Below are 22,502 nucleotides of genomic sequence, written 5' to 3' on the forward strand. Positions count from 1 at the left end.
TCAATTGATCATCATAAAAATTTAAGTTTATCCACCTCAATCATCTCCCCTTTGGAAAATCTACCTTTGTATCAATGTCGTTCCTATAATATCATGTGCAATTGAACAGAATATTCCAATCGTGCACCATTCCTGGAAGAGACAAAAGGGACTATATCTTCTTCATTCCTCTAAGCTAGGATTCCAATTTCACACATACACACACACACATACCCACACACACTGATCACATTAACTTTTACAAAACATTGCTAATTCATATGGAGTTTATAAACCTCAAAATCAAGGGAGTGTGATTGTCATTTAACCAAATTTTTATCAGTTTGTCACCATGAAATTGATATTTTTAAAGCCAAGCAAACAAATGTATTCGATCTTATCACAACTTATTTAATTTGCCACAAGGTTTTAATCTGTAAAGGATTTGTGGAAATACACACACAGTCATGCTGTTCTCTTTCCCTCCTAGACTGGAGGTTATGAATGTCAAAATGTCAGATTATGAATGTCAAATATGCCTTTATCCAAGTCAATATTAAAATATTACACAATCTAGGACAAAGCAGAAATGTCTATGCTCTTAATGGACATGATTCTAAGATAATATTAAATCAATGTTTGATCTTTGTTTCCTAAAATTCAATGAATTCCCAATCTAAGTATATTATGAATTAGGCCATATCACTTGGTTTTGTCTACGAAAATACAAAACAAACCAAGAGAGATTAGATGGAACAATACTTCAAAATGGCTCTTTAAGAGTTAAAAAAGCATTGTTCTCATAAGTTCTGACTGAGCTAACAAATATAGGGAAGGGATCAATTCATCCAACCATTATACATATTAGGAAACTGAGACAAAGAAAGATTAAGTAACATGATCTGGATTATACAACTAGGTAGAATAATCAATAGAATGGTGAATTTGAAATATGACACAAATGAGTTCAAATCTTGTTTCAGAAACTTACAAGGTGTGCTGTTATGGGAAATGGTTTAACCTCTCCTGGCTTCAATTTCCTGATCTTTTAAAATGAGTAGAAAAATAAAAATTTTCTTTAAAGAGTTGTTCTTGTAGTAAAATGAGATAACATATATAAATTCCTTTATAAATCAATTACAAGCATAAAGTAAATATGTATTATTTTGCCAATAATCTATAAATGCTAGATACTATAATGAGTAGTGGTATTCATGTGAGAGGGATTTAAATTCAGGCTAACTGAAAATCAGAGTCTGCTCTCTATGCACTAAACCAGATGTATCTTCTCTAATTTTAAGATTCAAAGGGTGTGAACTGACTACTTCAAGGTCACCCAGCAATGGAGGTTAAAGGGTTAGGACAGAATGTAGTCTAGGCTAGGTTGTTTCTACAACTTTCTAAAATAAAGTCCAATAAAATTAAGGCTCAACTCTTACGGAAAACTGTGACTTTCTTTACAGAAAAAACATCTCTTGTCTGAATTTAACAACTCCATGGAATAAATGGATAATGGAAACAATGTGACTGAATTTATCCTTTTGGGACTGACTGAGAATCCAAAGATGCAGAAAATTATTTTTGTTGTATTTTTCTTTATGTATACCATAACCATGGTGGGTAACATACTCATTGTCATCACCATTATCAACAACCCTAGCCTGGATTCCCCCATGTACTTTTTTCTTGCCTACCTATCCTTTATAGATGCTTGTTATTCCTCTGTTAACACACCCAAATTGATTAGAGACTCACTTTATGAAAAGAAAACCATTTTATTCAATGGCTGTATGATGCAAGTGTTTGGTGAACACTTCTTTGGAGGTGCAGAAGTTATTTTGCTGACAGTAATGGCCTATGACCGTTATGTGGCAATTTGCAAGCCCCTACACTACATGACCATCATGAATTGGCGGTTATGTAGCATCTTGATGGTTGTAGTATGGATAGGAGGTTTGCTCCATGCAACAATACAGATACTGTTCATAGTCAAGATACCATTTTGTGGTCCCAATGTCATAGATCATTTTATGTGTGACTTGAATCCTTTGTTGAACCTTGCCTGCACTGACACTCACATCCTTGGTCTATTTGTTGTAGCCAATAGTGGTTTCATTTGCCTGTTAAACTTCCTCTTGTTAATGATCTCTTATGTTGCCATATTGAGTTCTCTGAAGACTCACAGTGCAGAGGGGAGACGCAAAGCCCTCTCTACCTGTGGTTCTCACATCACTGTAGTAGTTTTATTCTTTTTTCCCTGTATTTTTATCTATCTGAGGCCTGCAACAACCTTTCCCATTGATAAAGCTGTTGCAGTCTTCTATACAATGATTACTCCGATGTTAAACCCTTTAATCTACACACTGAGAAATGCCCAGATGAAAAATGCCATCAGGAAACTATTTAGCCAGAAGGAAAATGTAGCTGGCTAGTTAAGAGAACGTCATAAAATCAGGTTTGAGTGTGAAAAAGCGAAGAGATAAAAGAATAACAAATTGAAGGAATTAGCATCCCGTTAGAGAATGGCTGAGCAAATTTTGTCATATGAATATAACAGAATGTTAATTTTGCATAAGAAGTTATAATGGATGGGACTTTCATGAACTGCTGCTGTGTGAAATAAGTACAACTGCAAAAAACATGCATTCTAATAGAAATCTGGTATTCTGATCAATTATAATGAACTTGCTTAATGTTTCACAGTAAAATCATCACAGCCAATACTAAATGACTTGCATTCATCCATGTCCAGAATACGGACCAAAGCTTACCATTTTCAATTTTTAAAATTTGTTTTATGTATTATGGGTTTTTCCCTTTTTTGATATGATTCTTCTTAATAACAATATTAATATGGATATGTCTTTAATATAGTTATACATGTGTAACTTGATTGCTTTCTGCTGAGGGAGGGAGAAGGAAAAAATGTGAAACTTGAAACCTTTTAAAAATAATTATTAAAAACTATCTTTTCATGTAATTGGAAAAATAAATGAACCAAAGAAAATTTACATCATATCCCTTAATTTTTTGAATTTATACATGTATTTGAAATTTAAATAAAATGAGCATCAGATGTTTTCTTCAGAAAAGAAAATGATAATACAGGAGTCCTTTTCATTAAAAAGATCAATCAAATTTTGCAATTATTTTGTATTTGTCTACTCCATCTAAAATGCCAAGAACATAATTTTTAATTAATTCTTACTAAATTCTAACTGAATTCTTGGTATAGAGGCATATTTAAGCAAAAATAAAATTATTGGTGCCCTTATGAGGCTTGCATTAGGTTTTGGGGAAAGCCATGAACAATAAGCAGTAAATATAAAAGAGATACTAAATGAATACTAAGCAATTTTGAAGGGAGTCCTTTAAATTGGGGTCTTATATGAAATTAGGGTCATTTCATAGGAAAACATGACACTTTGTCCAAGCATGAAATTTTTCAGAAAGTATACTAAATACAGAAAAGAAGATATTGTCTACCAGTCATGGGGACCAGAAATTATAAAGGAGAGGGAATATAGTATGTGTGGAGGAGCACCAAGGCCCATTTTGGAATGTAGAACCTGGGAAGGAGAGCAGTATTGAAATTCAAAGGATGACAAACACATTTGGGAGTCACATCTCTGAAACTCTCCTCCCACAATGCAAGCATTATTGGGTTCCAAATCCATCCAACCGTGCTCTAAAGTAACTTACATTTGTTCTAACTCTCCATTCCTTTTACAAAAATAGAACAAAAATCTTGGTCAAATTTACTGATAATATCTCAGAAAACCATGCATTACTCATTAATCTGATCTATCAAGATATATTTTAGATCTATTTCCACATTGATATAAATTAAGGAGATAATCAATATCTTTATAATTTATAAAAGTTTTATTTGGCATAACTTTTTTTTAGGTAAAGAAAGAATAGACTTTGTGTTGACTATTTTTCTATTCACTCCTTAATTAACTGGATGTAAAAAAGTGATCTCAAAAGCCATGGAGATTATTGCTCTCACCTTTTCAGAGGGTTTTGAAGGTTAAAATTATTTTGTAATAATACAAGGTATGTTTATTTCCTGAAGAAAAAATTCAATTGCTTTAATACACCTGACCAAAGGGTTTCTGACAATGACTTGCATACTTGTTCTTCAGTTATAGCACTCACTCATACTCCACTCATTTCCTAAAAGGCCCCGTGAATTATATAAGTCTGTTAAAGCTCAAGCACATGGTGAAACAGTTTAGTGCAGTTTGTAAAAGTAGGACAAAAATCAAGAAAATTAATAAACATATTAAAGAATGCTGCACCTCGGTTCCAGTCTTCGTTTTTAGTTTTAGTTCTTTCTGGTTCTCAGCTCTACAGAGCTGAATCAACAGGGACATTAGTATTTTCTAATACTTTCTATTTTCTATTAAGAGCTATATGGTACACTAAAGGAATTGTGAAGTGTTGTTGAGGCTTTGATTGTATCTTCATTAGTGGTCTGGACAGCTTCCTTCTATAATGTTTCATTGCCTCTGCCTGGACTGGTTCTCTATTGTATCTCCATCACCAGGCTCTGAACAAGGATTTTGTCAACAAACTGACCTGATAATCACAAATTTAATATAACTGAGACAGAAAGGGTGAACATGCCTTTGTGGGAACCATGACATCCAGCTCTTCCCCTTACTCTTCAAAGCTTCCAAAAGCTATTTACAAGGTCAAGATTCTGAAGGAAAAAAAAACAAATCTAGATCAGGTTTAATGAACTATGAAGCATGGCTATGTCCTTAATTTGAGTTATGCAACCTTTTGTGTTTAATATTTTATATGAACAAAATTGATCATCATAAACTCCCATTCAATTAACATTTTTATTCCTTTAAGTTATTATTATGAGAACGGCGGAGTTGAGAAGTAGTCAGCCAAATGGGTCATCAGATACAGATATTCATTTGTATACATAGACACACAAACACACAATGGTTACGCAGTTCTGGAATAGAAAAAAGGTACATCCCTGGGATAGTATTAACAGAAAAGGAAATTTTCAGCATATAAAGTTATAAAGGGACAAGAGTCATATAGCAAGTATGATTTATATGTCTATTATTAGATATCATAACAGGCTATTGAACTGTGAGGAAAAGAGTACTTTCTAGGTCATACCAGCATGTATATTGGAGTCTCCAAGTGTGAGATCAATAATAGCAATAGAGAGGAAGTCTTGATCAAAAAGTAAATTTCTTGAGAAAGTAGGGAACTGAAAATCATTGTATATGTCAGTGCTAGAAGGATGAAACGGGGTGAAATTCAAAAGAGGAAAATTGAAGAATAAGGGAGAGTGAGAAAAAGTAAGATGTGACAGAAATCAAGATATGCTGCATTTACTCATATGCATAAGAAAGAGACTTCTGGTCAGGATGGCACAAAGGAGTTTTAAGTGTGCTTGTTTCCCCACAGAATCTACCTGAATCTAGTCTCTTAGATTTTTTGTATTGGAGTAACCCACAGAAGTAACCACAGAGGAGAACATCTTAAGCAAAATCTGTCATGGAGCAGTGTGGGCTGGGAAGAGGGCAGAGAGCCAGTCCTGGGGTGGCCGGACTAAGCTGAGAGCCCCAATGAAAGCTTTTGCTATGTCCCCATAACAGACTGGGAGAGCTCCAGTGCAGTTGCCCAGTATGTTCCATCTTGCCAGCTCAGTTGTTCTGGATGACTTGAGCCTAGAACACTGAGTTTTCAAGGGAGCTCTGGTGTTACTGGGGGAGGGTAAACACAGAAACAGTTCCAGGTGTTTGCATCTTGCCCTAAGGCTGAGGTATGGACCATAAATCTTTCCAAGTTCTGATTATCCAGAGAAAGCCTCTTTTATTCTAGCCCTGAGAGCCTAGCACAGATTGTGTGAGGACAACCCAGATCCAGGCCCAACTTAGGGAGTGGGCCTCTGACCCCTCTTACAGACATTTCATAGAAACTTCTGGCTTACTGGTTGGTCCATAGAGTATCTCCATAGATTTCCTAACTTTAGTAAGCAAGGCCTGCAGGGATCTCAGTAGCTAAGTTCTGCAAACTTAAGGTCTCCCTTACCATAAGGAAAACTAATATTCAGAAAAATGAGTCTTCTTGCCTTGAGAAATTAGAATCCAACAATATGTTAGTCATAAGAGTCAAAATTGAAATAAAAACACACAAGAAGGCTTAAAATAAAGGTCTGCAGCAAAAGCCAATCTTTTACCTGAGGTTAACAAAGCAAAAGCAAGGGTAACAATTAACAGTTACAAAGAGGTAACATTAAAACTTTTTATTTTAGGAAGAGCTCAGAAAAGACTTTATTTCTCAAGTACATAGAACACAGACTCAAATGTATTAATAAAAAATTAAATAAGAGCTATTCTTTAATTCTTAAATGGTCAAAAGATATAAAGACAGTTTTCAGAAATAAATGAAAGCAAGCTACTATAATATTTAATAATGTTCTAACACATGAATGATTAGAGAAATTCAAATTAAAGTACCTCTGAGAAACCGACTTACACTTATCAGAAATAATATATGTTAGAGGTAATTAGAACCATTATATGAATTAATAAAATGTTAATGGAATATTAGACTAGTCCAGCCATGCTGGGAAGCAATTTGGAACTATTCTTAAATGTTTATAAAACTGTGCATTTATTGACCCAAGAATAGCACTTTTAAATTGATATCATCAAGAGACTAAAGAAAAAGAATCTAGATCGACAAAATTATTTTATTGCCTCCTTTGCAGTGGCCAAAACACCGCAAAACTTGCCTGACCTAGTTTTTGCATAAGATTGTGATGGAGTACTATTGCAGTACATGAAAAGATGAGGAGATATTTGTTCTTTCAGCTACACTTGACATCTCCATATGACTAATTACCTCACCTCTGCCCTGAGCTACTGCTACATAGAGATATCTGCAAAAGATCCCCTTCTCAGTTCAGTTGAGATCTCCCTTTGGAAAGTCATTCCTATTTGGGAATATGACACCCACACCTAGGCATGCTCCTATACCTCACTGCTGTTGTTAATCTCCTATACTCGATCTCTCCTTTAGCTTCTGCTAACTACAATAGTATATAATAAATCTTTTTGTCCTTAAATTAAAGAAAAGATGAAGGGATAGTTTCAGAAAAATTAAGATACAGCCTTCATAAACTGATGCAAAATGAAGTGGTCAAAATCAGAAGATCTTTGCACACAGTAATAGCAGTAATATAATAATGATTAACACTGAAATACTTTGAATACTGTTCTCAATAGAGTAATCTAAGACAATTACAAAGAACTCACGATGAGAAAATTCTGTGCACATCCAAGGAGACAACTGATGGACTCTGAGTGCAAACTGAAGTGGGGTCTTCTCACTTTCCTTTTTTTTGGCAATCTAAAATTATACTTTCTAAGATTTGACATAGATAATGTCATCAATCTTGCCTTGTCAGTTCGTAGAAGAAAGCGTGGGAGGTAGGGAGAGAATTCAGAACTCACAATTTAAAAAAGAAAATATTATTAAATAAAAATTTTAAGAAGACTTAGCCTTTCCCAATCTCTTGGTTTTTAACTTGTATCCACTTTCTAAGACTTGTTTAGTATAAAAGAAAAATGTATACAACTTTCAAATATGATGTGTTCTATTCAGTTCAAATTATCTTCGTCATCCACAAAATTTTCATACATACTCTTGAAAAGAAATTTTTCCTTCCTTTGGTTCCTCTCCTTGACTTATCTGTCTATTCATTGTCTGCCTACTCTACTGAAGTTTTGTGGTATCAGAAATTTGGCTACAAACTATCTCCACTGACATTCATAGACTTTCTTTTCAATGAGCTCTATATTCCTATCTAACTGAATTATTTACAAATTCCAGAATATTTCTGCTTCCTTGTACTCATACAAATTGTCTTTAATAATAATGTATCCCATTCTCCTTTTTTCTAAAGATTCTCTTCTTCAGAGCAAGGCTCCAATAACAACTGTGTTGTGATGTTCATCCTCATGCTCCCTTTTTAAATATCCTTTCTCTCTCTCTCCTTAAATATCCAATGATAATACTTGCATGGGCATACATTATATCCAGTCACCAAAAAATAAATTTATTTGAAAGTAGAGATAGTTTAATTTGCGACTGTTCTTCCTGTAAGCCAGCATATCACATTATACATATTAAGATATCAAAATCTTTTGGAGATTAAAATGAAATTGGGGTGCAGATAGGTGGTGCAATGGATAGAGCACCAGCCCTAGAGCCAGGAGTACCTGCGTTCAAATCTGACCTCAGACATTTAATAATTACCTAGCTGTGTGGCCTTGGACAAGCCACTTAACCCCATTGCCTTGCAAAAAAAAAAAACCTAAAAAAAATGCAATGGGACCAATTTCCACAAGATGTTGTCTGAAACTCTCTCTGTATTCTGAATTTCTTCTTCTGTCCCAACTTCTATCTTTTCATTATCCTCTTAAATGTGACAATCTTAAAGTTTAGTCATGACATGAGCAGGGTAGCATGCAAGGAGAAAGATCACCTCCTACTCCCAGTTCAGAGGAAATACAGGAAAGGGGACCTTGGAATTTTCAAGATATTTGGAGATACCCCATTTCCTGGCTAAGGCCCAGAAATTAGGCTGAGCGCTGAGTTTAGCATAGCAACAATCCTTTGAGCTCACCCTGTGATGTTCTCACCCTTTGGTACCAGGTGTCCTCTGAACTTGAAGCATCATCTGCTTTATCCATGTTCTGACCATGAAGCGCTGCTATGACTCAAACTTGTTACATTGTTTCTGTTTCCCCTCCTTGCGCTTGCTACAACTTTGGTCCCTCGCCAGTAGGGGCGGGGCTTCAGCACATGGGTCTGTGCTTAAAGTTGTTTTCCTCAGTTTGAAATTATACTTTGGGGGGCAACCATTTGATGCAGTGGATAGAGCATTGACATTGGAGTCAGGAGGACCTGAGTTCAAATGTGGCCTCACACTGTGGCCTCACACACTCAAAATTGCCCAGATGTATAGCCTTGGGCAAGTCACTTAACCCCATTGCCTTGTAAAAAAAAAGAAATAAACTTCTGTTTGATACTGACTATACTGTCTCTACCCTAATTTATTCAGCTCCAGTCAGCCACAGATTCCAGACCAATTCCAGACAACGATATGTCTTAGTGGGAAGAGTCATGATAGTGAGTGATGGTGCAGTATACTTTTCCCTAGCCAAACAACCTCAATTGCTGGTCACCTACCCTCCTTATTTGTATTTCCTATTAAGACTCAGATCTAATCTAATAATACATGTTTCCATCATCTATGAAAGCCCAAGTGTGCATAAAATTCAGCAAGTCTCTCACAAAGAAAATAAATGCCCCAAACCCTCAGTTGGTAATATGTGTTTGTTCTCAGATCATCTGAGCATTTATTTATGTAGATTTTAGAAAAAAAGAAAAAGACATGAGAATGTGAAATTATAAAGGAGGAAATCAGAGCCCTTTGGGTATATAAAGATTAACAACATCTTTGCCTTTGGATTTCTTTGTGTTTCATGAATCTTCTTCCAACATCACAATCGAATTACAGTAAGATTGGCCAAACCTTGAGTACTTATTCAGTTAGTCAGTCAGTAAAGAAGAGTTTAGGAAGCAATCACTTTGTATGAGGATCCATATTTAAGAAAAAGGCAAAAACACATTTCTCCAGAGACCAGTAAATATCCCTTTTCTAAAAATGGAATTATATTAATTGCTTAAATTATAGTGAGGTGTAAATCTTTATGAATGATATTTGGGCAATTAGTTTTTAATATTGGGAACAAAGTAACTGAAAAAAAGATTAAAGCAGGTAGTATTAAAAAGGAATCCCTATGGAAATATCGGCAACCCTTTGCAGAACTGACTTCTCTATGTGAGATGAAATTGAAATAAAGCTTTTAATCTTCCTAAGGGCCATGAAAATATACATTTAATTAAAAGCAAAAGGTAAAATCATAAGAATTATTGACATTTATCTCTCCATATTATGATTTCCAAATGACTTAATAATTGAAACATTTGAAAAAATGAATAATTATTCCCAATCTCTCTCTTTTTCTCTCTCTCTCTCTCTCTCTCTCTCTCACACACACACACACTCAAACACACATATATATTACTTTATTTCATATATCTAAAATCATTTCTAATCAAATACTGTGTCATACTCATACATGTTTATAAAATAATGATACCAGCTTTGAGAAAAGGAAGAAGTCATTTTTCTCATAATTTCAGAAGATCAAAAATAAGCCCATGGTTTAATTAAATATTTTATTTATTATTCAATTACATGTTAAAATAGTTTTAAACAATCATTATTCTGAAAAGTTTTTGAGTTTCACATTTTTCTTCCTCCATCACTCCCCCCCTTTCCCTTACAGAAATATAGTCTAATACAGCTTACAACTAATATAGGTATATAACTATGCTAAACATATAACCATACTGACAATTATATATTTGTCCTTCATTCTCTAAGAAGACCATAACCTCAGGGAGATGATAAGAATTGGATTTGAATGAGGAGGGGTTGTCCTGAGTTACCAGTCTCACTTTCTCTTCCAGAGTTATCTGGATCCAGTGGTCAGATATGAATCAGGATGACTGGAAATGGATGTGAATATCAGGCACTCAGGATTAAAAGACTTGTCCAAGATCACATAGCCAGTAAGTGTCAAGTGTCTGAGTCAGGATTCAAACTCCCATCCTCCTGACTCCAAAGCCAATGCTCTGTCCTCTGTGCCACCATATTAATCATATTGTGACAGAAGAATCAAATTGAAAAGGGGAAATGAACATTTGAGGAAAAATATATATGATTCATAAGACAACTTTTAAAAATTAAAGATAGTAAACTTTGGTCTGCATTTAAACTCCATAGTTCCTTCTCTAGATATGAATAGTATTTTTCCTCAAAAGTCTTTCATAATTGTCCTTAATTATTCTACTGCTATATTAAGCAAGTCCTTCAGAGATGATCATCACACAACGTTTTGGTTATGATCATTTCATTCACCATTAATACAAGCAAGTTTTTGTAAGTTTTTCTAGCATTTTTTGAAGTCCCTTTTGTCAAGATTTCTTCTAGAACAATAGTGTTCCATCCTATTCATATTCAGCCAGTCTGCATTCCAAGGCCTGGCTCTCTATTTCCAATTCTTTCCTTCTATGTAAAGAGCTCCTATAAATATTTTTGCATATGTGGAGTTTACCCTTTTTGTGGTCTCTTTGAGATTCAGATCTGGTTGTGCTCTTGCTATTTCAATGTTTAAGCACAATTCTATTGTCCTTTGGAGAGAATTCCGAATTCCTCTCCAGAAAATTTAGATCAGTTCACAACTGAATCAACAATGGATGTGTCCCAGTTTTCCCACATTACCTCCAACACTGATAATTTTCTTTTGTTGTCACATTGTTCAATATGATAGGTGTGATTTGGCACCTCAGTGTTGTCTTAATTTACTTTCTCTAAACAATAATGTTTTAAAAGATTTCCATATGATGAGATTAACTTTAATTTATTCATCTGAGAGTTGCCTTTTCATATCCTTTGACCATTTTTCTAATGGGGAATGATAATTCTTATAAATTTTACTCAGTTCTGTATTTATTAAAAAAAATGAGTCATTTGTCAGAAACACTCTCCATAATATAGTTTCCCAAGATGCTCTCTTCCTTTGAAACTTGGTTGCATTGCTTTTATTTGGGTAAAAACTTTTCAATTTTATGTTATCAAAATTATCCATTTTGCAATTTTCTCTATCATTTCTTTGATCATAAATTTCTCCCCTTTCCATAGATCTGACTCATAAACTATTCCTTCTCCTAACTGGCTTATGGTATCACCATTTATGCCTGAATTCCATATCCATTTTGACCTTATCTTGCTATAGGGTGTGAGATTTTATCTGTTCCTAGTTTCTAGCATGTTATGATCCAGTTTTCCAGCAAAAACTGTCCATATTATTGGTCAGACTAAACAATACCCATTCACAACAAAAACAACAAAAAAGGAATACAAAACAGACATTCAAAGTTTGTCTCAACACCAGTGGAGATTGTACAGAAACTTTCTATGAACTATGAACATCAAATATGGTTTCTTCCATGGAATGTGCCAACTTAAAATCAGGCAAAACAGAATTTTAATGGAAATATTTTCTTCTTATGTTATATGAAAGTGTGTTTTAAAACCTTTTCACATATGTCCTAACTTTTACATTTCTTGTCCTGAAGTACCTCAAAAGCAGGTGATTCATTTATCCTTCATTATCTTTAGAAGAAAATTCTATCTTAAAGGTGAAATACATGTTGAATTGCCTAAATCTGCCCAGGGCAATCTGAGAACTAGCTAGGACTCTATTCAATGGTTCTATTTTTTAGATTCAGGTTTTATTATCTACCACGTAAACTTACTTAATTTTATAGAATGTCTTTATGCTGAATCAAACATGTTCTTTTATGCAGTCTCTAATTTCTTGTATTAGTTATACTTTCCAGAGTCAATAAGATCAAGACTATTACAATTGTTTTTCATATTTCAAGAAAAATATATATTTTTACCTACCTCAATATCATTATCATTCTAAATCTACATCTATTATAATACTTAACATAGCTTCATGTTATTCATGTTGCTGAAGAAGAATCACATCCAAATGGAAAAGAAAAAGAAAAAATCAAAGAGAACAATTTACATATGTCAAGATAATGTTTCATTTTAATTGAAGATACTGAAATTTGGTCTGCCTTTAAAAATTCACACTTCCTTTTCTGAATATGGATGGTATTCTCCATCACAAGTCTTTTAGTACTGCCCTTGATTATTGAACTTCAGAAATGATCAAGTCCATCCTAGCTGATCCTCACCCTAAGCTTCCCTTAATTTGTATAATATTATTCTGGTTCTGCTCACTTCATTATTTCTTATGAAACAATAGTATTACATCACATTTATATACCACAAATTTTTAAAAAATTTAAAATTTAAAAATTTAAAAAATTAAAATTAGAATCAATAAGTGTTTTTGCCTTTTTTTTGCAATATCTTTGGGATATAGATCTAGTAGTGGTATTGCTGAATCAAAGGGTATGCATAATTTTATTGCCCTTTCGTTTTTGCAAAAAATAAGTGCTTTTCGTATACTCAGTTAATAGTAGACTAAGAAAATTGAGACTAAAAAAGGTTAAATGACTTGCCAAGGGCCACAAAATTATTAACTTCTAAAGTAGAATTGTGCTCAGGTTTTCTTTAATTCAAGTTCAGCATTTTTAACAAGTGTAACAACAAAAATTTATTGATATTGAACTTCTAAGTATGATGAGATTGCTATTTTCTTTAATAATTACAAAAATTTCTGCTGTCATTTTTCATGTTATCTATGAATATACACATTTATTTATGTATATGTATACACATTAATGCATACATACATGAGATAGTAAGAAATTAAAGATGGCATTTAAATAGTGAACTTGAACAATTGAGAGGATAGTGTTGTTCAATATAGTAATAGAGAAAGTAGTAGGTGGGGGCAGATTTTAGGATGAAAGATGATGATGAATTCTATTTTGGAGGTGTTAAGTTTAATATATATATATATATATATATATATATATATATATATATATATATGTAGTACATCTTGTTTGAGATGTCTGAAAGGCATTTGAAGATGTAAGACTATAGATTACCAGAAAGATTGACACAGGAAATGTAGTTTTGAGATTCATCATCATAGAGATGATATTTAATTTTAGATTGAAGTTAATTCCATTGGAACAGATAAGACCTTGAAGTGAAAAACCATGCGGGGGGAAGACGATCATTTCATAATCCCAATGAATGCCTTCTATTTGGAGGTGTGATTTGAAGGAAAATCCAGGAAAAAGTTAAAAAAGGAGTTGTTAAACTTGGAAATAGTAGTGTCCTGAAAATATCTAGAAAAATAAATTTTCAGGAGTAAAGAATGATCAAAAGTATCAAAGGCTGCAGAAAGTTCAAGGAGAAAGAACATAAGAAGATTTGACATCTAAGCAATAATTAATAACTTTGGAGAGAACAATTGAAATATAAAGCCAGAAATTAAGTTTAAAGGTATTAGAGATAAGGAGGAGAGAAAATGGAAATATCATAGTTGGTTTCCAAAGAGGTAAGCTACAAAAGGCCAAAGAAGAAAAGGACAATTAGAAGTGATGGAAGCATTATGGCCAGATTGGATTTCTAGCAGGAATGCAGGGTTCATTTTATATTAGAAAAGCAATCAGCATAATTGACCATATCAATAATAAAATTAGCAAAAATCACATGATTATCTCAACAGATGTTGAAAAATTTTCTGACAAAATACAGAACTCATTACTAATAAAAATACTAGAGATCATAGAAATAAATGAATTTTTCTTAAAGTGGTGAGCAGTATAACACTACAATCATTAGCAAGCATGATATGGACAAAAGCCAGAAGCATTTCTAGTAAGATCAGGAGTAAAACAAAAATGCCCATAATCATATCTATTATTCAGTGTTATATTAGAAATTCCAGGTTCAACAATAAGATAAAAAAAATTAAAGCAATTAGAATAAGCAATGCACGAACAAAATTCTCACTTTTTGAAGTAATTTTTGTTATTTTTTTGTTATTTTTAGAGAATTCTAGAGAATTAACTAAAAATCTACCTGAAACAAGGAACAACTTTCATAGCAGCATATCAAATAAACCCACATAAATCATTAGCATTTCTATAGATTATCAACAAACCCCAATAGCATGAGATAGATTAGAAATAATAAATATTTAGGAGTCTACCTGCTAAGATAAACACAGGAACTATATATAAAATATTGGAAAATACATTTCATGCAAATAAAGTAAATTTTAAATAATTGGAAAAATTACTGGTAAGTTGGGTTAATAGTATTAAAATGACAACTCTACCTAAATTATTTCATAGAGATAAAGAAACAATAATATGTATCTGAAAGAATAAAAGCTCAAAAATATTAAGAAAATTAATGAAAAATTGCAAATGAAAGTAACCATACCAGTTCTAAAACTATATTACAGAGTGACAATTATCAAAACTATTTGGTACTGTCTAAGAAATAGAGTGGCAGATCAGTGGAATCGATTCAGTATATAAGGTAGAGTAAGTCAATAAGTAATATAATCTACCCTTTGATAAACTCAAAAACTCCAGCTTCTGGTATAAAAATACACTATTTTAAAAATAAAACGTGCTGGGTACAATGAAAAAAGTATGGCAAATACTAGTGTAGGGTGATTCAATAAGCAAATTAGAAGAAGAATTCTTTGCCTATCCGATATAAGGAAAGGAGAACATTATAAAGTGAAAAATGGTTAATGTATATACAGAATTAATGCAATGAAGAATAGAAGGAAATCAGAAAACTGAGAAAAATATTTTTTTCTGGTAAGGAACTCATTTCTAAAATATATAGAGAACGGAGTCAAATTTATTGGAATGCAAGCCATTACCTAGGTGATAATGGGTAATGAATGTGAAAAAGCAGTTTTCTGATGAAGAATTTAAAGCTATTTATAGTCATATGAAAAAAAATGCTCCAAATTATTATTGATTAAAAGAAATACAAATTAAAGAAATTCTGTGACAGTATTTCATATTCTGATAGGTATTCCAGTCTCATAATTTGTTATTATTAAAGAAAAGGGAAATGATCAATGTTGAATGAGGTATGGGAAACTAGGGCATTAATGCACCATTGGTGGATTTTTGAACTGATCCAACCATTTTGAAGAGTAATTTGGAATTGTGCCCAAAGATTTATAAGTTTATCCATATCACTTATTCAGTCATACCTCTACTAGAATTCTATTCCAAGAGATCATAAAAAAAGATTCTCATCTAGAAAGACATTCATAGCACCTCTTTCTGTAGTGGCAAAATATTGGAAACTTATGGGATGGTCATCATTGGGGAAATGTCTGAATAAGTTGATGAGCTGAACTAGAAATGATGAGAAGGCAGATTTCAGAAAATAAAACTCAAATGTGAATTGATCCTGAGTCAAGTGAGGGGAACCAGGAGAACACTGTAAACAGTAACAGCAACCTTGCATGCAGATTAAAGAAAATTCTGATTTCTGATGGAAAATGCCATCCACATCCAGAAACAAGAAATTTAAAGTATGAATGTAGATTAAAACATGTGATTTTTTTTAGCTTTTAATTCTTTCTTCTTTCTCAACATTTTTTCCATTTGCTCTCATTCTTCTTTTACAGCAGAAAATATGTGTGATATAGTTGTACATATGCAGCCTATATCAGATGTACATGTATAACCTATATCAGATTACTTGGAATGGGTAGAGAAAGGTAGGAGAGAGAAAACTTTACAAAAATTAATTTTGAAAACTTTACCTATAATTAAAAAATAAATTACTTTATTAATAAACAATTTAAAAAAATAAGTAGATGGATTAAGTGACTTTTTCAGCATGTTGGTGAGCTGTAGGAAAGGATAAAAGCAAAAAAGGGAATTAAAAAGTGGACAGTTTATTGAAGGAAATTCGATGAATCTGATCATTTTATCAAATAGAGGGATTAGGTTTGGTAAAGAATGAGACCACTTCATCACTTGAAATAGGGGTGATAGAGGAGAGAGTAGATGGTACCTCTTGAGTTACAAGAGATAAGGAAGGAAGGAGAAGAATTCATTCAATGTGAATATCATCACTCTTTCTATAAAATATGAAACAAGCTTTTTTGCTGATTGTGGTACTAGAGAGAACCATGGGAAGTTTGAGAAGAGCAGTGAAATAGAATCTTGAAAAGGGAGGCATAATAGAATTGCCTAGTAGCAGTGATGAATCATTTGAGATTATTTAACAAAAATTACTTTGGAAATCATCCCTTTCATCATTTTTATAGCATTATGGCATAATAAATCAGAATTTCATCCAACACTCTCCAATTGATTGGCATGTCTTCATTTCTTTTTTAAAACATAATAATATTAAATTCTTTTAAAATTTCAATACAAAAATGGGAGCACAAAACATTTCCATGTACACAAAAGAACATAAATAGAGCATTCAATTAAAAAAACAGGAATTTTATTTTTGGAAAAAATGTAATAAATACTATACATTATTTTTAATTTCTCTCCTATAAGTTTTTTGTTTTATGCTGTGAACTTTTCCCACTGTTCTCCCACCTCCAACTCTACTCTAGAGGAAGTTACAATTAAATATGAATATTCTCATATATACCTGTGTATGTAAACACACACCCAAATAAATCAATATTTATATATCTTCACAAACTTATATATCTGTAAAACCATAATTACATCTTTTTATGAGTTCTTTATTTGGATGTTGTTAGCATTATCCTTCATAAGTCCAAGTTTTTTAGTCAGCTCATTTCTTTTAGTGCTGTACATCATGATCATTTACCATAACTTGTATTTAGACATTCTCCTATTAAACAGCCTACACTGTAACCAGTGTGATAAGTATAAGATGATATCTCAAATTTTTTTTTACTTTAAAATTTTCTCATCAATAATGATTCAGGGCATTTTCCATATATTTATTCTTTAATCTAAAATTGATTATTCATATTCTTTGACCATTTATTTAGCAGGGAATGACTCATTCTTATAAATTATTGTTTTGTCTAATTCTTATAAATTTAGCTATGTTCTTTAGAAGACAATTTTCCATTCATAAAAGGTGCTCCTTTAAATATATATGTATATGTATATTTGTTTATGCATCATATGTAAATTCATTACAGTTCTTTGTGGTGGCAAAGAAATTAAACTGAGGGTAATATATAAAGATGTATATTTCACATGTACAAATATAAACAGACATGTATACTTGTGTAAATCTATTTCTCTTTGTAGCAAATCTTTCTACAATCCAAATGGGCACCTTTTCTCTTTTATTCTTATCTTTTATAAAAAGTATCTAATAGTTGGGTTAAAAAGTATACATAGTTTGACAACTTTTGTTATACATTTTGAAAGTTCTTTCATGAATGATTAGACCAGCAGACCTTTCCAACAAAAATACATCAGAATACTGGTTGTCTCACAATCCCTCCAGCATTTTCCATTTCCCATTTTTGTCAACTTTGACAGTATGATGGATACGATGTAGAGTCTCAGTGTTATTTGAATTTGAAATTTTCTAACTATTAGTGATTTAAATGATTTTACCAATGACTATTGACAACCTGATTTGGGACTTCTTACTCCTAAAAAAGGCTGTTTTTATTCTTTGAACATTTATCATCTAGGTAAAGCATACCTTGATTTGCCTCTCATTCTAAAGGATTTTAAAAAAGGTAAAGGTGAAAATCATCACAGAAACAATCTGTGTTGTTCTTTATAAGGCATTTCTTCATTACGTATGCTTGACATCACAAAAAGAGTTGCTTTGTTGATGTTCACTTTAAGTGAGTGGAACTGAAAGATTGAGATCTTTGCTTTGTTGCAATAAGTATAAATGAAAGATTAAGAAACAATCAAAACAAAAGAAAACAAGAAACTTACATACAACAAGAGCAATAATAAAGAAAAGTTGGTTGTTCCTAATATACCCTGTTCTATCCAAGTTTGTTGTTGAGGTTCAGACATTTTTTCATTTATATCTAATTCTTTGTAATACCATTTGGGATTTTCTCAGCAAAGACCGTTAGAGTTGTTATTCTACCCTCTCTAAATCCTAAGATGCCTACCTAATGCAAAGGGTTAAATGACTTATGTAGGATCAGAGAACTTCAAAAAATGTGAAGTTAGATTTGAATTCAAGAAGATGCCTTCTTTTCCCCACTAGTTAAATACAAAAAGAGTTTTAACATGCACTTCCAAAACCTTGACTTCCAAATTCTCTCCCTCCCACCCCATTCCTCCTCATTGAAAAAGCAAGATACTTAGCATAGGCCAAAATGTGCAGTCATGAAAAACACCGCTACTAGAGTCATCTGGTAAAAGTAAGCATAATTCCCCCCCCTCCACAAAAAATGAAAAGAGAAATCTCAAGAAAAATAAAGTAGGAAAAAAACATGCTTCAGTGTATATTCAGACATTAGCTCTGTCCCTAGGATAGCTAATATTCTGTACTGTAAGTCCTTAAGAGACTTGCTGAGAAAAGGTAATTCATTCACAGCTGATCATCCTGAAATATTGCTGTTACTTTGTACAAAGCATATCTTCCATTGTATCTGCTCATGTAAGTTTTTTCTTTACTGAGACCATCCTGTTCATCATTTATCACAACAGAAAAGCAATAAAAAGTTCTTTTCTTCTGTATTTCTTCTTTTGAATATAGAACCAGCCGAGGCACTGCTAGGCCAAAGGGTAGACATGGTTTATATCCCTTTGTGTTTTGCTCCACAAAATCACTGAATTATTTCATAGCTCCTACATTTTTCTGCTATTAGCCAATCTAATAGGTATTTATTAATTAATACCTCAGAATTGCTCCACTCAGATTTTTCCTATCAATAGTAAGTTAGGACATTTTTGAAAAATGATTTAAGTAGATTTCATTGATGATCTCATCTGAAAACTGTTCATCTCTCTTGATCATTTATCATTTGGGGAATGGTTCTTTTTTATAAATTTGACTTGGTTTTCTACATTTGAGAAATGAGGTCTTTATCATAGAAACATATTTCAATATTGTTTCTTACAGTTGCTATTTCTAACTGTATTTCTATCCATCTTATTTTCCCCACCCCCATTTATTCTTTTCTCTCTTTCCTTTTACCCTGTCCTTCCTCAAAAGTTTTACACCTGAATATCCTCTCCCACAATCTCCCCTCCCTTCTATCACCTATACCCCTCACCCTCTCTCCATCCCATTTCTCCATCTATTTCCTCTCCTACCTTCCTCTAGCATAAGATAGATTTCTTTTTTATTTTTTATTATATTTATTTTATACATTACTAAAATATTCTTTAGAGTAAACTTAATGCCCCCTCTCCCCAAAAATATTGACCCTCATGAGCAATAAAGTAAAGGAAAGAGAAAAAAATTAAAATTAAAATAAAAAATAATAATGGGGCAGCTAGGTGGTGCAGTGGACAGAGCACCAGCTCTGGAGTCAGGAGCATCCAATTTCAAATCTGGCCTCAGACACTCAGCAATAACCCAGCTTTGTGACCCTGGGCAAGTCACCCCAACCCCATTGCCCTGCAAAAACAAAAAAATATATAGTAATAATAATAATAATAATAATAATAATAATAATAATAATAATAATGAAGATGATATTGATAATGATAAATGTGCTTCAGTCTCTGTTCCAATACCACCAGCTCTGTTGTGGGTGGATCACATTCTTCATCATAAGTCCATCACAGAAAAGCTACTCTCATATTTTTCCACTGTTGCTATTGCTGATTGCAGCTCCCTCCATTCATACTTCCCCATTATCATACAATATATTTTTTCTCTCCTCTCACTCTGTGCCTTTCTTCTTAAATGTGCTGTAGTATAGTTGAGTGGTGCAGCAGACTGATCACCAGCCTTGGGGTCAAGAGACCCCGAACCCACATACCATGCCTAGGGCCCAGCAACTACCTGGCCCTGTGGTCTTAGACAGGTCATCCAATCCCAGACCCTAGAAAGAAGTAAAAAAGAAAATGTGTTATATATGACCATTTTCCCCAATGGTCCACCCTCTCCTCCATCACTAACATCCCCCCTTCTCCATGTCCCCCTTTTCTCCTTCTTACTCTAGATGTCTATACCCCATTGAGTAAATATGCTGTTTCCTCTCCAAGCCAGCTCTGATGAGAGGGAAGGTTCCTTCATTTCCCCTTGCCTTATCCACTTCCATATCATTGCAATAGTTCATTGTAATAAAAAAATTTATATGAAATTATCTTAGCTTATTTTACCTTTCCTTTCCCTTACTCCTATTACATTTCCCTTTTAGCCACTGACTCCATTTTTACAATATATTATATCTTCAAATTCAAATCTCTCCTGTGCTTCATCTATAAAAGCTCCTTCTACCTGCTCTATTAAATGAGAACGTTCTTATAAGTATTATCAGTATCATTTTTCTATGCAGGAATACATGCAGTTCATCATCAACTACCCCATATTACCCTTTTCCTCCACTCTCTATGCTGCACCTGAGTCCTGTACTTGAAGACCAAAATTTCTGTTCATCTCTGGCCATTTTAATAGGAACATTTGAAATTTCTCTGGTTCATTGAAAGTCCATCTTTTTCCCTGGAAGCGGATGTTCAGTTTTGCTGGGTAGTTGATTCTCGGTTGCATTCTGAGCTCTTTTGCTTTCTGCAATATTATATTCCAAGCCTTACAAGCCCTTAATATAGTCACTTCTAAGTCCTGTGTGATCCTTACTGCATCTCCATGATATCTGAATTGTGTCCTTCTGGCTACTTATAATTTTTTTTCTCTTTGACTTGGGAGTTCTGGAATTTGGCTAATTTTACTGGGGGTTGTTTCTTTTTGGATCTCTTTCCAGGGGAGATCGGTGAATTCTCTCAATTTCTGTTTTGCCTTCTGCTTCTAGGATTTCTGGGCAATTTTCCTATAGGAATTCTTTAAAAATGATGTCAGTGATCGTGACTTTCAGGTATTCCAATAATTTTTAAATTATCTTTCCTGAATCTGTTTTCCAGAGCAGTTGTTTTTTCCAATGATATGTTTCACATTTTATTCTAATTTTTCATTGTTTTGGTTTTGAATTATTGTGTCTTTACTTCTTGTAAAGTTAATAGTTTTCTTTAGCTCAATCTGAAGGATTTATTTTCCTCAGAGAGCTTTCTTATCTTTTGCCATCTGGCCAATTCTGCTTTTTAAAGCATTCTTCTCAATAACTTTTTGAACTGTTTTATGCATTTGACCTAGGCTGCTTTTTAATATATTATTTTCTTCAACATTTTTCGGGTCTCCTTGACTAACCTGCTGATTTGTTTTTCATGTTTTTTCTGCATCTCTCTCCTTTCTTTTCCCAATATTCCTTCCATCTCCCTTACTTTATTTACAAAATCTTTTCTGAGTTCTGTCATAGCCTGAGCCCAATTTCTGTTTCTTTTTCTTGCAGTCTTTAGATGCAGGAGCTTGTACTTTCTCATCTTCAGATTGAGTATTTTGATCCTTCTTGGGATCATAGACAATGTATTTCTCAATGGTGTTCCTCTTTTTCTCAGTTTACTCATTTCCCCAGCCAGTGCCTGGTTTGGGGGTGCTTCCTGAACTTTTGAGTATTATTGGGACATTCCCCCTCCACAAGGATTTCAGTGTGTGAGATTCTGTCTTCCCTCCTGGTCTGTGAATGACCACAACTGCACCCCTCTGCCACAGGGATGAGGTAGGGGGACCCTGCTATGAGGCCTAGACTGTGATCAGGATCTGAATGGGGTCAGAGCCCTAGAGTCCTGTTGCAAGTACAGAGGATGGATCTCAGAATTCTCTCTCCACTCCCCTACCTTTGTTAGGCTGAGCACTCAAGGCCCAGTTGCCT

At 33.4% G+C, this 22,502-nt stretch overlaps 1 protein-coding gene across 1 annotated transcript; it reads left to right on the top strand.

Annotated features, from left to right (window-relative positions):
- Positions 1-1,469: 1,469 nt before the first annotated feature.
- On the top strand, positions 1,470-2,411 carry LOC141517086 (olfactory receptor 4C46-like). Its single transcript, XM_074228007.1, has one exon. The coding sequence runs from the start codon at positions 1,485-1,487 to the stop codon at positions 2,409-2,411; it is 927 nt and encodes a 308-aa protein (XP_074084108.1). The 5' UTR covers positions 1,470-1,484.
- The last annotated feature ends 20,091 nt before the right edge of the window (positions 2,412-22,502 follow it).

The sequence above is a fragment of the Macrotis lagotis genome, chromosome 3 (assembly GCF_037893015.1).
Source record: "Macrotis lagotis isolate mMagLag1 chromosome 3, bilby.v1.9.chrom.fasta, whole genome shotgun sequence".
Taxonomy (NCBI): Eukaryota; Metazoa; Chordata; class Mammalia; order Peramelemorphia; family Peramelidae; genus Macrotis; species Macrotis lagotis.

Coding starts and splice junctions, on each gene's coding strand:
- LOC141517086 (XM_074228007.1), top strand. CDS start 1,485: ATGGATAATGGAAACAATGTGACTGAATTTATCCTTTTGGGACTGACT.